At 46.4% G+C, this 17,079-nt stretch overlaps 1 protein-coding gene across 1 annotated transcript in view; it reads right to left on the bottom strand.

The window, feature by feature from the left end:
* The window catches only part of WRNIP1 (Werner helicase interacting protein 1), a 29,109-nt gene continuing 19,681 nt past the window's right edge, over positions 7,652 to 17,079 (bottom strand). Inside the window, exons 4-7 of the mRNA XM_021387200.1 lie at positions 15,204 to 15,433; positions 9,768 to 9,923; positions 8,867 to 8,946; positions 7,652 to 8,401 (exon numbers count right to left, since the gene is read on the bottom strand). Coding sequence (XP_021242875.1) covers positions 8,126 to 8,401; positions 8,867 to 8,946; positions 9,768 to 9,923; positions 15,204 to 15,433 — 742 coding nt within the window. The 3' untranslated portion in view covers positions 7,652 to 8,125. The remainder of the gene's footprint in view (positions 8,402 to 8,866; positions 8,947 to 9,767; positions 9,924 to 15,203; positions 15,434 to 17,079) is intronic.

Genomic DNA, 17,079 nt, shown 5'->3' with positions numbered 1-17,079 from the left:
AGCAAAACAGCAAGATCCCAGGCCACAGCAAGCAAGCATTTGCTCAGACACAACAGCAGGCACAGAAATAAAGGAAAGAAGCTGCTCACCTTCAGAAAGCCTAGAAGGCCCTTAGGTAGGCAAGAATCTCCACATGAGACACCCTCACCTCCACTGCCAACCCTTAAATGAGATCTGGGAAGGGGTGGATCCTGGCTCCATCCCTCTTGGTCATTCAGACACATTGCTTGCACCTGAGCTCCCCTGGGCTGGCCCCGCCTTCCCACCAGGTGCTCAATCACTGGTTCAAGCAATGACAGCATTTCCACTACAGTGAATCATTAGCTTCTCCTGCAAGTGTAATGGCTCCATCTGCTAGCACAGGGAATGAGGACTGAGTAACAGCTTACATTAAATGGCAGTCACTGAGTTGGCATATTGGTACGCGTTTATGTGTTATTGATGCCCCAGTTTCTGTGCTTAGTTTGCACAGAAGCAGCAGACCACACTTTATAACAATCCAAAATTCAGAGCAATATATGCTCACTGTGATGCGATGAGTAAGCCAGACATATCAATGCTTACATAAACTCTTTATGATAGCCCTTTAATTTATTTAAAAAGATTAAAAAAAAACCAACAACTTATTCTGCCATTTGACTGCTATCTATCTGAATCATACAATTTGAGTTGCTCTTACTGCAAAGTAAATATCATAGCCAGGATAAGGAGGACAGCTACATCTGGGTTTTACGTCCCCTTATCTTAGAGATAAATTTATATAACGAGTTAATTCAGAGCACATTTAGTAAGATTTTCACTGTTAAATCTTCTTACATACTTACATGTGACCACAAATCTAGTGAAGTACATAAACCAGATGGAAATGTCAAATGTCTTGAAGGCAGATACATGTCTTCATTTTTCAGTATGTTTTGACTAGACAGGAATATCGATGACCTGGATGAGGGGATAGAATGCACCCTTGGCAAGTTTGCTGATGATTCAAAGCTGTGAGGTGTGGCTGATACACTAGAAGGCTGTGCTGCCATTCAACAAGACCTGGACAGATTGGAGAGTTGAGCGGAGGGAAACCTGATGGGGTTCAACAAGGACAGGTGCAGAGTCCTACACCTGAGGAGGAATAACAACATGTGTCAGAAAAGGTTAGGGAATGGTCTGCTGGAGAGGAGCCCTGTGGAGAAGGACCTGGGTGTCCTGGTGGGCAACAGATTGCCCATGAGCCAGCAGCGTGCTCTTGTGACCCAGAAGGCCAATGGCATCCTCGGGTGCATTGAAAAGAGCGTGGCCAGCAGGTCGAGGGAGGTGATCCTCCCCCTCTACTCTGCCCTGGTGAGGTCACGTTTAGAATACTGTCTCCAGTTCTGGGTTCCCCTGTTCAAAAGAGACAGGGAGTTACTGGAGAGTCCAACAGAGGGCCACAAAGATGATCAGGGAGCATCTCCCTTATGAGGAAAGGCTGAGAAACCTGGGACTCTTCAGCTTGGAGAAGACTGACTGGATATTATCACTCTAAATATTTAAAGGATGGGTAACAAGTGGATAAGGCCAGCCTCATTTCAGCAGTGCCCAGGGACAGAACAAGGGGAAATGGACACAAATTGGAACACAGGAAGTTACCTCTGATCATGAGGAAAAACTTTACTTTGAGGGTGACAGAGCACTGAAACAGGCTGCCCAGAGAGGCTGTGGAGTCTCCTTCTCTGGAGACATTCAAAAGCCGCCTGGATGCTCTCCTATGCAATTTGCTATAGGGAACTGCTTTAGCAGGGAGTTGGATTGGATGAGCCCCAGAGATCACATCCAACCCCCATAATTCTTTGATTCTGTTGATATGACCACTGCAGTAAATTTAAGACTACTGAAATAAAAAGGTTCAAAAGAAATTGGAAATGGGCTTTTCCCAATTCTTTATCATATTGAACCTGTCTAGCTTTCTCATGTCTTCTTGTGGCACCAACTAAAGACAAGTTCCTATATATATTTATTAAAGTGCCTGTACAAGTCCTTACATCTTAACAATGTGTAGCGCACTCCAAAAGTAATGGCTCCTATTTATTTCTGTGGAGATTGCAACAGATACAAAGAGCACAATGACACTCTTAGAGCAAATTCTCAGCTACAAAACACTATTTTTCACTATAGTCCAGCCCTCTGCTGAAGGAGGTCTAATAGTGTAGGTTTCACAGGAAAGGGTGAGCAAACACCCTCATGTGAGCACTTGGAACAAAAACAAAACCTGGCGTAGAGACTTCTACCGCTTTGTGCTGCATCCACACTAGAACAGGCAAAAAAAATGTCTCTCCACATTTCAGAAAGTGTAAACAGTTCACAGAAGATGGATTATTGTCAAGAGAGAAAACACGTGCAGTATAAACGTGCAAATTCATTTCCCCAAATATATCACAATTACAAACGAAAATCACAGAATGAGGGAGGGCGATGGAGGCCCAGGCTGGTGCCTCCGTGTATTTGTCTCCGCTCACATCTTTCTATGTGTCTAGAAAGTGCAGAGACAAACTCACAATAGCAGATCCCGTCCCAAACCATCCCACTGTGACAAATGCAGGAACTTCTCTGAGGAAGGGGAACACATTGAAGTGTAAAGAATCAAACTCAAACCCAGTAACAGCACACAGCCATGCTATCCACTTCATTTTTGAAATGTTTAAGTTATATCATGATCTTTGGCTTGAATTCCATGAATTTTTAAAATGGAGAACAACTTAATATGACTACTATCACACCGGGAGCCTCAGAATAAAAACAATTTCCAACAGAAGTAACCTTTGGTCCAGAAAAGACAGGAATAAAATACTTCTTCGTGAGCAGTTAGCAAAGATGTTTTGGGTTGTGTACTGAAATGCTTTCTTCAAGGCCAAGATCCAGCAAAGTATCTCGAAACGTAGGAGCATCGACTGAGATTCCTCCTCGAGGAAAGGCAAAGTTAGCTTCCTGACTTGGAACCACAGTGTCAGAGCACAGATCTCCTGGTCAACAAAAACCGCTCTGAACAAACTCCATGTGCACAGCCGTGGCATTCCACTTGATCTAAGCTCCATACAGCACCAGATAGCTCAAGTATCAAGAACTACAGGGGCTGCTATTACCTGGCTGCCTTGGATTCCACATCCAGCACAAGACTGATGCCAAGAGCTCAGTGCGGCTTCACAGCAAAGCAGTATTCATCCTTTGCCAAGTTGTCTTCCACAACTTTCTTGTTTTAGTAAGTGTTATTGTACAAAACTTCTCTGGAACACCGTAAGAGCAAGAATTACATTGCAATTATATGTAATGCACCAGATTTCAGCAGGAGGGTAGATTTACAGTACTTCTGAAAGAATCATCATTTACACATCGAATGAGGTATGTGAATTTCAGTTTTTAGGATCTGTCCAAAGAAAACAATCCAAATAACATGAGGCACCAGGTACCATTCAGCAGACACAGAAAAAGTGAGAAACAATCCCATATTATTCAAAGCAATGAAAAGCTGTAGCAAGTGCACCTTTAATAAACCTTCCAGCACCTCAGTGTGGGAAGTCAGCAGAGCCTCCTCATCCACTTAGTGGGGACGTGGCAATATCAGCTGAACAGCAAAAGATCACAAGTGACACGTGAAGCATGTTAGGCTTTTATTTCATCACATTTCACAAACTAAGCAGGATCAGGACAGCAATCCCTGACATGCCTCAGGTAACCGCTGTACGCCTGGTAATGAAAGTGCACAGAGTACAAAGCAAGCAAACCCCGTGCAGTTACCGAACAAAACCAGCTGTGACTGCCCTGTGTTCCTGCGATGGTGGCAATTTTCAGCCAAGGTGCACACACATCCTATTCACTGGTGGCCAGTCAATTCCACAGCGCTCTGACAACCGCAGACAGCTGCCCCGGTGGCTACTCAGCATCACAGCAACAAAAACCTACTGGTAATTCTAGTTCTCTATTCTAGTCAAACGTGGTCCTCTTTTGCTACCCTGCTCAAGCTAACTAGCAGCCATACGCTGTTTCTGCAGTGGCTGACTTTTCAGCAGACCAGACCACTGCACACCTAAGATCAAAAAGAGAACAATAAACGCTGCAGCGAAGGAATGCTGTCAGTGCTGGGGACACCGGCATGACCTTATGTTCCACTGAAGTGAAACGTTCACTCAACAGCGATCTTGGATGTGGGTGGCATAGAATCAGAGAATCAATAAGGCTGTAAAAGACCTCGAAGATTATCTAGTCCGAGAGACAGAGGGATGCGTGAAGTTTTGTTGAACAAACCTTCTTGCTGTACATGCTGGGGGCTGCATGCCACCGCCAGAGCAACCCGATGGGTCCTGTGGGAAGACACGGCCCATGCACCAGTGGTTGGTGTGAAACACGGATGCCAAGCACACAAGATGTGGGGGGGAATGGAGCGGGCAGCAGTGAAGGGGAAAGCCCAGAAATGTGGGCTGGGGCTGGAGCGCTGCTGGCGCACGTGCAGCAGGTGAGGCTGGCTCACAGTGATGACCAAGCAATGGAGGGCGGCATCACTGTGGGACGGGTGGTGATGTACCCAAGTGAAGGTGAGGGCCAGCAACACGGCCAAGTGATGGTTTGTGACATCTCCGTGAGATGGATTGTGACTGCTCAGCCTGTGCTGCTTTAACACAGGCGCGGCTGCCCAGCCCAGCAGTTCGTGCCTGGCCTCCAACCGAGCGTGTGTGCGAGGACTGGAGTGTGGACAGGGCGAGCTTTGGAGCTGGAACGTGCTCTGGGTGCTGCTAGCGCAGCGCTCAGCGGCCGTCTCAGAGCCACTCGTGCTTTACCCCGACCCTGCTGGGAGCAGGCAGCCGGGACATTGTGGAGAGGCGCGTGCAGCAGCGCAGGTAGGCAGCATGGCAATGCCTCATGCCGGCAGCTGGGGGGGAGCTTCTTGAGGGACCGTCCCCAGGCCGGACCATGCCCGTGGGGTTCTCTTGTCCTCTTCCAGCGTGACACCTGCTGCCACAGCATCTCCGCTGGGGAGCACATTGCCATCTCCCGCTCCCCCAAGCCCAATGCCACTGGTGGAAGCATGGAGGCAGCATTAGACACCCGCTGCCCCATATGCCTGGAGAACCAGGACAGCGTGGCATACACCACCATGCCATGCTGCCACCAGTTTTGTTTCCACTGCATCCAGTGGTGGACAAGCAGCAGGCCACAGTGTGTGCTTTGCAAACAGGGCGTGCAGTCCAATAACCACCCTGCGCGGGCAAACAGTGACTTTGAGGAGCTGCTCCTCAGGCCAGCCGCAATGGCATTCGTTGCCACATCTTGAACCTGTCTAGCTTTGTCAGGTCATCTTTGGCACCAAATAATGACAAGCTGGTTACAAGTCACACGTGCAGTAGAAACGTGCAATTTTTATTTCCCCAAGTATATCACCATTACAAAGGAAAATCACGGAATGATGGAGGGCAATGGAGGCCCAGGCTGGTGCCCCCATACATGCAGCCATGGACCGTGAGGTCACTGTCCAACAGGTTGTGATGTCAGTCATGGTGATGAATGTGACCTCCCTCGCCCTAGCTGTACAGATTTGGGCGCCGGCAGAGGCCAGCGTGTACTTGTGCCTGGACTCCAGTTGAGCATAGCTGCGAGACTTGGAGCACGCAACGAGTTGGTTGGGTTGTGCTGTGGGGCTGCTGGCAGCAGTTCTTGCTGCCCATCCCACAGTATCACCAGCGTTTCCCCCAGCCCTGCCTGGCTCAGGCAGCTGGGGCCGCACAGGGTGCACTTGCAGCAGCAGAGGTGAGCGGTGCAGGACACGGCCCCTGTGGTGGCTGGTGGGGAACAGAAAAGGGAAGGGTTTCCTGTGGAGGAACCAGGGCATCACTGCTGCCTGCCCCTGGGGCACCGAGTGACCGTGGCCTCTCTTTCTCTCTTTTGCAGTTCATAACAACCTCTGCCTGCTGCAGCATCACTGAGGGGAGCAGCTTCCCGACCTCAGCTCTCCCCAGCCCACCGCACAGCCCGGGGCCATGGACGTGCCATCCAACTGGACCTGCCCCGTCTGTGGGCAAGGCCGGCAGGATGTCGCCTGTGTCACCCCCTGCAAGCACCAGCTTTGCTACGGCTGTGCCATCTGGTGGGCACAAAAGAAGCCGAGCTGTGCCATATGCGGGCACAAAATTATCACGATCCGATACTCGGTGAGGTCGGATGACGATTATCTCGAGTGCTCTGTCCCGCAGCCCACAGAACACTCACATCATGGCCTGCAGGACGAGCAGGGGCCTGCAGAGCCGGTGCTCATCCCTCCTGAGCACAACTTCCCACCTGAGGTCTGGGCTGCCTTCTTCAGAGAACATCCAGAAGACCTCGCACCCCTGCTCCAGTGGCTGCAGGAAGAGATCCAGGAGCTGTCCAGCAGTGACTGGTGGGAAGTGTACGTGGGACAGTGCACCACTGTCAACTTCCTCTGCGAGCATGGGCTCGACCAGGCGGCCTTGGTGCGGGAGCTGCAGCCAGTCACCAACGGCGACGTGGTGCCCTTTGTGAGGAGGCTCATCAGCACCGCCGCAGCCCTGTACGGCCCTGAGATCCGCCGCCAGCTGGACCTCCGGGACGGCCGTGTTGCAGGAGGGCGGGAGGACAGCCCTGCAGCCAGCCCCAGCCCCAGCGCCTCCCATCAGGAGCCTCCTGCCTCGGGCCCAGGTCGCTCCACCAGCCCTGCAGGGCCCAGCACCGAGGAGCTGCCAGGCAGCTCTACTGGGGGACCGGGGCACCCCAGCACCGCCACCGCGTCCTCAGTGGAGGAGCTGCAGGAGGAGCCAGGGCAGGCGCTGGCAGCGGGCCCCTCCACCCAGGGCAGGGATCATTCGCGTGGGGGACACCAGCGCCCCCTGAAGAGGAAGGCCCAAAGCAGCCCCCAGGACTCGTCCCCGCCTCGCAAGAGGCGGCCCCGGCGGCGGCGCTAGGCTGACACCCCACTGCCATCAGAGCATGGCTCCGGTGGGCTGGGAGGTCAACATCTACCTCTTGGCCTGCTGCTCTGAGAGAAAGTGCTGCCAAGGGCAGTGATTCCACCCCTCTGCTCAGCTCTGGGGAGGCTGCAGCTAAAGCGCTGGGCCCAGCAACAGGCTCCCCAGTGCAAGGGAGACCTGGCCTTGATCACCTTGCATGCCCACAGCCCTGGGACGTGCTAACTGTCCCTGTACCAACTGCTCAGCAGTTGCTCAGCTTAGTGCTGATTTTGGATTAGTGTGGGGCTTGGTCTGAGGAGCAGGGCTTGTCCCCAGCCTCAGAGTGGAGCCAGCCCACCACCCAGCTGTGACACGCTCTCTAATGTTTTCAGTAGGAGGACAAAGACAAATTCTCTATTACAAGAGCAGGCATTCAATTTGTGTGTCTCAGCTTTTCAATTCGAAGTTCATGCTAAAATACAACTCAAAATTCATGAAGGTACTTTGCTACCAGGAATCCCCTTTCCAAATGCATTTACCAAAATGTTACACTAACCATTTGAAGTGATATAACTTCAAAAACAAGCAATTCAGCAATTTTCTTGACTACTATACTTCCAAAAATAGTTTACATTTGCCGTATAAAGTAGACATGACAAAGTCAAAGGATCTTCAGACTGCACTGCAAACCACACTGCTGTCATGAGAGTATTCAAACAAATGCAAAGACATTGTTTTCAACAAGTTTATTAGTTGAATAAATGTTGTTGGAGAATATTTCTCTGAAACATAAAAGGAAGAATTAAATTGTGATTATATTTTGTTTACTATATTTTAGTGGGGCAGAGGAGAACAGTCTCTTATTTTTCTAGAAAAAAAACATTCTAGGAGTTTGAAATGGATACAGATTTCAAAAAGCAGCATGATCGTTTTCCTTATCTCACTACAAGAGCCAGAAGTGGAAGACACTTCTTTCTCCACCTCTCCTGAACCAGAGGGTTACAGAACTATATTGCAAAGCTTACCTTTGTATTTCCATATTGCCTAACTCCTTTGGAATGACAGCAGAAAACCAAAAATATCTCAAGGGCTGAGTGATTTCGTACTTTCTGCTCCAGAAATACTGGACTGAAATTAGCAGGGAAATCTTCACCCCAGTACAAGTGTATGCATCATGAAAACAAGAAGTATTCAGAGCAGGGCTGTCATGTTCTTTGTTCCTTAAAGAAGTCTGTTCCTTTCAGCTCTTCCGGCAGATAGTCCTGCTCCACAGGTTCCTTGTACATGGGGTTATACTTATAGCCTTTACCATAGCCCAAGTTCTTCATAAGCCTCGTCGGGGCATTTCTCAGGTGCAATGGAACAGGTGGCAGCGGTCCTGTGTGCATTCTCAGACATTCTTTGACATTGCTGTATGCCCTGTACACCTCTATAGACTTTGGTGCTCTTGCAAAATACACTACACACTGTGCTAGAATGACCTGGAAACAAGAAAGGGGAAAACGTTAAATGATTTCTTTTAAGCCCTAATGTCTGTTATCCAGATGTTTTGTGAAACATGGCAAGGCCTTTGCTTGTATACTGACCTTCTTCTGCTACTACAATATGAATATTATTTCACAACAATACGGTTCTTCGTGACTTTGGCTACTAGGAAAGAATAGCTATTTACAACAACAGGATACATGGCTATTTATAATGGAAAGAAAACAAACAAGTCAGAGCAAAACAAATTTACTTGAAATATCACTTCAACAATACCTGTGCAGTGAGATTTCAAGGACAGGTTATATTTCCAGAGCAACAATGTTTTCTTACTCAAAGCCCTGCCTAGAATGAACCAATAAATTTGTCTTGTCCTTGCAATCTCTGTTTCTTTTTGATAATTACAACTAGGTCTTACAATTTACGTTACTCTCACATCAGTGAACTAATGAAGTCTTTACCTCACATTCTGGCATGCCAATGAAGTGACAACCTTGATAAGCAGCAACTGCTTGCGTTAAAGCCAAAGGATCGGCCAGCCCTATAAGAACGGATTACATGAAAGCAGGTTAAAGTCAGTTTACTATAGTCACAATGTTTCTTCTCCTCTGCCATGGAAGGCTGTCCATGCACATTTTTTGAGTTGCTGTCTCAGGTGGTGGAACACTTGGTACATACAATACTTGGCAGCACATGAGACAGACGTTTTCATCCATAACCTTCTCTCTTTTGAAAGGCTGAATCTGTTGCCACATGGTGGTGGCCTGAGCAGTAGCAGGTAGCATAGGATTCACTTGCTTTTTGTGAAAAAGAAATGGGGAGCTACTGCTGTACAGACATAGCTTCCCCAGATCTACTAAGTCTTCACTCATCACTTACGTACTAAAAATCTTGCTGTTCCTGTTACTTAGGATAAATAAAATGCCTTACAACTACTGACCCACCTATCATGAGGTTTGCATGTCAAGGTAGGCTTTTGGCTTCCACGGTCATTAAAACAGCAGAACTAAGAAAAAAAACAGGCATCCCTGCCACACACATTCTCTGTAACACAAGGCGACCTATAATCATGACTAGAATTGAAAGAATAGATACCTACACACGGTCAAAACCTAACCTCAAAAATCTTTGTTCTTCCTGCAGCAGTCACCAAAATGACATCAAATGTAGGCTTCTGTCTGCATATTCTTAGTTTTTATTGGACAGGATCCATTTCAGCACACCACTCCTGCTGCGCATGTAGTATTTGTTTTGATATTTATTTATTTTTTTTTTTCCCGAGTTCTAACCTTTGGAAATCAGAAGACTGGCAGATCTTAGTTCAACATAATATCCCTATCAAGAAATACTGAAAATACATACCTATATCTTCGCTTGCAAACCTCACCAGCCTCCTTGCCACGTAGAGCGGATCTTCACCACCTTCAAGCATTCGAGCAAGCCAGTAGAGGGATGCGTTTTCATCTGAGCCTCTCATAGACTTATGCAGGGCAGAGATGCAATTGTAATGCTCTTCTCCTATTTAGAATGGGGGAGCAGAGATACAGAGAGCTGTTTAGAGGAAAATGAGCAAAACACATTTAAGAGAACAGAATATATTTTCTTAGATCACAGTAGGCAAACATAACCTGCCTCTCCAAGTTCTCTTTAAACATGGATCACATTGTTCATCAATGTTTTCAGCACCTTCACTCTCTGACACGTGGATCACCACACCAACACCGCAACAGCAGATAAAGAGAAGTTTGTTTTGTTGCTTAAACATTACAGGGCAAACAATTTGCTTTTGATACCCTATGATTTTTCCTTCAGAAGAAGGAAAAGAAGTTGGGAAGATGACCTTATATCTGTATCTCCCAATTCACACAAGGTAAGGTATGAGAACATACATGCCATGAAACACTGCTCTGGGATCTATACACAGAGCACTGAGAAAGCAGCAGAAGAATAAAAGAAAAGCAATTATATACACAGGAGATATTTTAGAAGAAGAAATTTCACATCAAATAAAACTTAAAAATGAAGAGTGAGGTAAAAATCAGACGGGAGTTTTCTCTACCGTACACAGAAAAAAGACAACACTGCTGTAATGTCATGGTTTTATGATTTGTTGTTATCGGAATTCCACATCATAACATCATGTAGTGCACTGGGAGTTAAAGAGTTAATGCTCCAGTTCCATGGATTGTCGATAGTTCCAGGTACCTGGTTCTCAGAAGAGAAGAACTGCATCTCCCAGGATACCTGACTGTTCTGTTTCCGTTTAGAGGAGAAGATAAAACTGCTCATGAGTCACAAAACAGACCCCTTCTCTTACTGCTCGTCGCTTTGGTGTGTGCTCCCTAGCTGTCTCACCTTCAGCATTAGAGTAAGGCCTTCGGTTTTGGACACTCATTTTATTTATTAGCTTCAATTCCAATTATATTATATTATATTGCGTTACCTTGCATTCTGCTATCATATTTAGTAAATTAGTTATCGCCCTTAGCTTGTTGCCGCTGTTTTGTTTTTAGGCCCATCTCCCCCCTCCCCTAGGGCATGAGCCCATGGGTCCCTCCGCCACAATTAGTCATGGAACTGGGTCAAACTGGCCATTCGCATGTAGGTACATTATGATGGAACACCACAAAATTTGGAGGCAATGAGGTCACAGCACACAGCCCTGACCAGTCCCCTATGAGATGTCAGGTTCATCCTTTTACGAAGGGCCCTGAAAACAGTGAGCACCTCAAACCAAAAACACACAAAATGAAATAAAGAGAACTGACCATCTGAAATGCCAGACTGCGTTGAGTTCTTTACAAGGGAGTCTTTTTTTAAAGATTAAACTTCAGTGCAACATTAAGCACGGATTTTAAGGAGAAATAAGGCCATTTCACAGATCTTTTATGGCTACAGTTAAAAAAAAAAAAAGAGGGACAGCATTAGAAGCACCAACACCCTTCCTCTCTGCAATGTCTGACCATGCAGCTGGTTTGTATTCTTATGCATGTTTTTTAATCAAGTTTATGACCCTATTTTGCAGTGACATACTTGTTAAACTTTCTACACAATGTGATTTTTCCCTTCTTAAAATGCCTGGCATTCCTTGGATCACAGGTAACCAAATTACAGAGGCAACCGGCTGCGTGCACAGACATACGCTGACATTTCTCTCCTTCCTACGGCTAAAAGGATTTACAGCCCCAGGGTGGTATCTGAACAACGTCACTGTCCTTTGCTGGCCCTCTGAAATGAAAGGTCGCACACGTGATTAGGAAGACCAAAGTCCCCATACCACTGCAACTGCACCCTTCAAAGGCAGCAAAACTTCCTCCCCCCCTTCCAGCTCAGCAACTGGGCCCATCTTCCAGCACTGCTGCTTACACTGCAGCGCCGTTCTGTGGGAACTCAAAGCGTGCGCTCCTGGCATACTCAGGCCCACAGGCAGCTGTTTGATAGGACTGCACACCAAGAGCCCCACACTATGTAGTCATTGCTCATGCCAATGCAAACCACGCCTTTGGGGTCCATCGTAACACTGGAGTTAGTGGCATTACAGCCAAGCAGCTGGACTTGCATCATCCTCAGCCCTCAGAGATCTTGAAAGGCTGCACTTGCCCTGATATCTTTGTTGAAGAGCTTTCATGCACTGTTCAGGCTACAAGAATGCATCACACACAGCTGAGGTGATCAGCCTGAGAGGCAGAAGGAATCCAGCTGAAATGTTAGCACCAGAGGAACCAACCTGCAAGGTTCTCCAGAATATGTGGCTGAGAAAAGGGACAGCTTTCCCCCTCCATTTCTTTGCTCATAAAGTTAATTGTGTGACCGAGTCATCAACACAAGGACAAAACCTGCACACAAGACATAGATTTCTTCAGGAAACGGTGCAATTGTACTTGAACGCCATTTCAATTGAAAGGAAATTACACAGTTATAAGCATGGGGTAAAGAGGTTCTATGTTTCTTTCAACTTCAGTTACCTTATTCTGTAATAACACATTCCCATTCTTCATCATCACTGACACTGATGACACAGGTAAGAGCCAAACCCTACAATTATTCTGGTATTTATTATTGGTACTTGCTATTAAATCAGCATAAGCAGTGAGCAACAACACATACAAGGAAGAGGAGACAATACAATTCCGTCTTAAAATTAAATCAAGTTTTTGTCCATCTGTTGTTAACATAAGTTTAGTTGCTGCATCAATTCCACCAAAAATGAAAATCAAAGTGAACTATAATGAAAAGCTAAAACATGACTAAATAGCTTCTCTCTTGCACTGCAAGGACTGCTGACTGCTCCTGGCAGTATCTTTCGACTAGAATCACAGAATCCTTAGAGTTGGAAGGGACCTCTGATGGCCATCTGGTCCAACTCCCCTGCAATGCACAGGGACACCACAGCTACATCAGGTTGCTTAGGGCCTGATCCAGCCTCGCCTTGGAAGCCTCTAGGGATGGGACATCAAGCACATCACTGGGCAACCTGTTCCAGTGCCTCACCACCCTCACTGTAAAATATATTTTCCTTATATCTAACCTAAATCTACCCTCTAGGAGCTTGAAGCCATTTTCCCTTCTCCTGTCACCACAGACTCAGCTAAATAGTCTGTCATCTTCTTTCCTGGAGCTCCCCTTTAGATACTGAAAGGCAGCTATCAGGTCACCCTGCAGCCTTCTCTTCTTCAGGCTGAAAGAGCCTCAGCTCTCTCAACCTGTCCTCATAGGAGAGTTGTTTTGTTCCATGGATCATTTTTGTGGCCCTTCTTTGGATGTACTCCAAGAGGTCTACGTCTCCCCTGTGTACTGAAGACTCCACATCTGCACACAGTACTCCAGGTGAGGCCTCACCAGCACAGAGCAGAGGGCCAGGAGCACCTCCCTCGACCTGTTGGACATACATCTACTGACGCAGCCCAGGATACGGTTGGCTTTCTGGGCCACGAGGACACATGACTGGCTCATGTCCAGCTTGCCATCCACCAGCACCCCCAGGTCTCTTTTGGTAGGGCTGCGCTTAGATGTTTCATCCCCCAGCTTGTATTGGTAATGGGGGTTGCCTCGACCCAGATGCAAGACCTTGCACTTGTGTTTGTTGAACCTCACAAAATTCACCTGCGCCCACTTGCAAAGCCTGGCTAGGTCCCTCTGGATGACATCCCCTCCCTCTGGTGTTGACCATACCCCACAGACTAGAGTGGATCCTTTGTCCCACCAGCTAAAATACAGAGATTATCTACCAAGGGATCATGGCTTTACACATCTGCACACAAATCAGAGCAGTAGTTTGATTTCCTTCCTGGACTACACAGTGAGAATCCATGAAGGAACGCATGACTGTGCATATCTGACAAGTATTGCTTAAGGCAAGCAAACCTACATAACCGTGTAAGAACTCAATTCATATTTACACAATTCTGGCCAAACACTACAATTATCTGGTGCGTGCTATGTAAACACAGCATATTCAAGTGCATGCTGCTGCTACCATGGTTACACAGCATCATATCCCTTCAACTTGTAAGGCTGAAACTCTTTTATTAGAGCACAGCAGGCTCCACTACAAGAACCAAGATTCAAAAAGTACCACCAAGAAGAGTTTTCGCTGCTGTCACCCATCTCTGAAAAACCTCTGACAAAGCCTACACAAAGCTCAAAGGATTACTGACACATGATACCTAGACCATGCGAGCCTTAGGCAGAGACACTCTGAGCCACCTCTAAGCAAGCAAGCAGGCAGAGGATGCCTGGGAGCAACGGGCACAAACAGGTTCTACGTGACAGCAGCCACAAGGCAACAGCAAACACACAGAGGTCCTACACTGTAGAAGAGAATTGTACCGGTAAACTGGTCAGATTTTCCTCTTCCTCCTCCTCCTTCCTTATCATGACTTCTTTCCCACACATACTCCAGAACAATTTTCTTCTCCCTCCTCGCTGCCTATCTGCCACTTCTCAGCAGCCAACATATTAATATCTACACAACTGGCATTTCCTGACAATGAGCCATCATTTCCTCTTTGTAACAAGGCTGAGAGCAGGCACATACATTACAACAACCTTTAGAAATCTTATCACAGCTTTTCAATAGGAACAGTTAATCGAGCAGTATCAGATACAGTATAAAAATGCTACTTGGCATGACTGTATGATACTACAGCACAGTGATTTAAGTTCTGCTGAAGAACTCGCACGTGCATTCAAAGGGGATTAGTGTGATTTCTAATACTCGGTCTCAACTCTCTCACGTAATAAGTTTTCGTGGCCAACGATTGCAATACCAACTTACAAGATTAGCAAGAGTGGTTACCATATCAGCCTTAATATGTTAAATTTAAGTGAGCTGCCCTAAGCAAGCTCCAAGATTCATTACCTGAAAAAGCTAGTCTCAAAACAAAGCAAGCCACTCAGGCTTTTGAATAACATGGTTGTGAACATGACCACTACCAAGACTTTCAATGGAATAAAATGCAATGGAAGTTTGCCAACCGCCCCAAGAACAAGTCTCCTCATCAAAATACTTCTTGGTCTTGCAATCCTCTTCGACCTCAATATCCCAATAACCTTGAGAAACCAAAGTTGTACCACATAACTGTTGGCAGGGCTGCAACTAAGTCACCTACCTTCTGAAAGAGATAGAACAAACAAGAAGGAACTTCTGACTAAGCCTGCTATAGTGTGAAGAAAAAGCAGTTTTTAGGGCAGATTTCACCATACCGTTTCACCAACGGCTACAAAAAGGGGAGAAGTAGTGGGAATTATAGAGGCTCTTCCAAACACTGCATTGCAGAAACTGTGTCAGGTACTCACCTGCTCGGTCATAGAGGATGTGCGATCGCTGTAGACCTTCCTTCACATGTTCTTCCGTTATCAGAACTCCACTGGCAGAACAACCTTTGGTAAAGCTCAGCAGAGTGGTCTTCCCTGCTGCCAGTCTGGCCTGAACTGCTAACTGAAGTCCATTCAATCCAGTCCTCGCATCACCATCACAAAGGTAGGCGAGAGTACTTAGAGCTTTCTCCTCTACGTACACAGGTAATCTGCAACAAGAAGATCTCATGGTGTTTTAAACACCCTCTTGGTGTCTGAATGAGGAAACAGCCTAATGGTGCAAGACTGTCAAGTATCGCATACATCAAATTACTTGGAAATCAAGGAACACATACGAGCAAGCTCTTCACAGTGCACTGATGAGTAAGTGATTTGAAATAATGTAATGCTTCCCTATTCCACAATCTCTGCCCCCATCACACTTATAAGTTAAGAAAAACAACATTTTCTACTCAGAGTAACTGAATCACAGTCACTTTTACTGAGGAATGAAGACCTCAAATTTTAACAGTCCCTGACTTCTATGTTTTCAAGCTCATCAGAAGCTCAGAAGCTCAGGTGCCCTACTCCCGTTCAGTTTACCTTGACATCCCCACACCTTAGAACAGGGAGGCAGAACAACTCACGTACATTCTGAGCTCTTCACAAGCTCCTGATCATCTCGCAGGTCAGCAGACTTGTGTTTTTTTTTTTTTTACCAGTCTCCAAAATTAATAGAGAGCGCCCATTGGATGCCATTGGGCAATGTTAGTGTCCTGTAACTGATGATACTTAGAGACAAAAATTTAAACAAGCCAACAGGGGCACCCCAGGATCCATCACTCACTGAGCTGAAGGTGATACACTAGCTCAAGTAATGGAAAATTACAGCTATGGGATAATCAACCATCCTTCCGACTCCTCCTTAACTCCGTATCTTCAAGGTTTGTGCCAAGAACCACTGCAAAACGTAGCATGAACTACCCCAGTCTGTCCATCGGCAGAGTGGTTGTTCCAATGACAAGAGGGTATAAGCAGAATCACAGGGTAGATACAAGGAAGTCCAAGCAAGAGCCTGTATAAGGAAAGACTTAAAAATAACTGAGCAGAATATAAGATGAAGTACTCACTGCTTCTTCCACATATAAATCTACTGGCCTGAACTCACAGGGCAATTATTTTCACTACACTCACTCTAGAACAGAGAGCAACAATTTTACAGGCAAACATAATCGTTCATCCAAAATGAAGTACAAGGGCTGCTCCATAAGTAACGTCTCCCATTTGACTATGTTGGCCCAGGAAGTCAGAGGTGGATGTTGGTGGTATGGCAGTAGAGGTTGAACCTTCCCACCAATATTCCATTACATTTTGTTGCTGTGGGACAGTTGGCATCAGAGGGGCAGTCTGACCAAATGGCATCTGACTTGGAAGAGTATGAAGCAGAAGTATGACACTGAATTCCTTCACGCAGGAAAAAATGGCACCCATTCACACTCATCGACGCTTAAAGAATGTTTATGGAGATTAAAGAGCGCATGTGAGCACAGTGAGGCAGCGGGTGGTGTGTTTCAGCAGTGGCAACAGTACCGCGAGAGACAAGCCACATTAGGGATGGCCACATTCAGCTGTCAAACCATGAAATGAAAAGCTCCCCTAACAAATAAGAAGTTGAAGATGCAGCCATCAGTAGGTAAAGAGAGGCACTACCTTTTGCAAAAGGAAAGTGGAGGGAAAGGCCACAGCAAACAACCAGTTCTAAATAACCAAAAAAAAAAAAGGTCACAATGCAAAGAAAGAAAGAAAGAAAGAAAGAAAGAAAGAAAGAAAGAAAGAAAGAAAGAAAGAAAGAAAGAAAGAAAGAAAGAAAGAAAGA

The sequence above is a fragment of the Numida meleagris genome, chromosome 2, assembly GCF_002078875.1.
Source record: "Numida meleagris isolate 19003 breed g44 Domestic line chromosome 2, NumMel1.0, whole genome shotgun sequence".
Taxonomy (NCBI): domain Eukaryota; kingdom Metazoa; phylum Chordata; class Aves; order Galliformes; family Numididae; genus Numida; species Numida meleagris.
The sequence above is the reverse complement of the archived record's forward strand: the minus strand, read 5'-3'. Positions and strand labels throughout refer to the sequence as shown.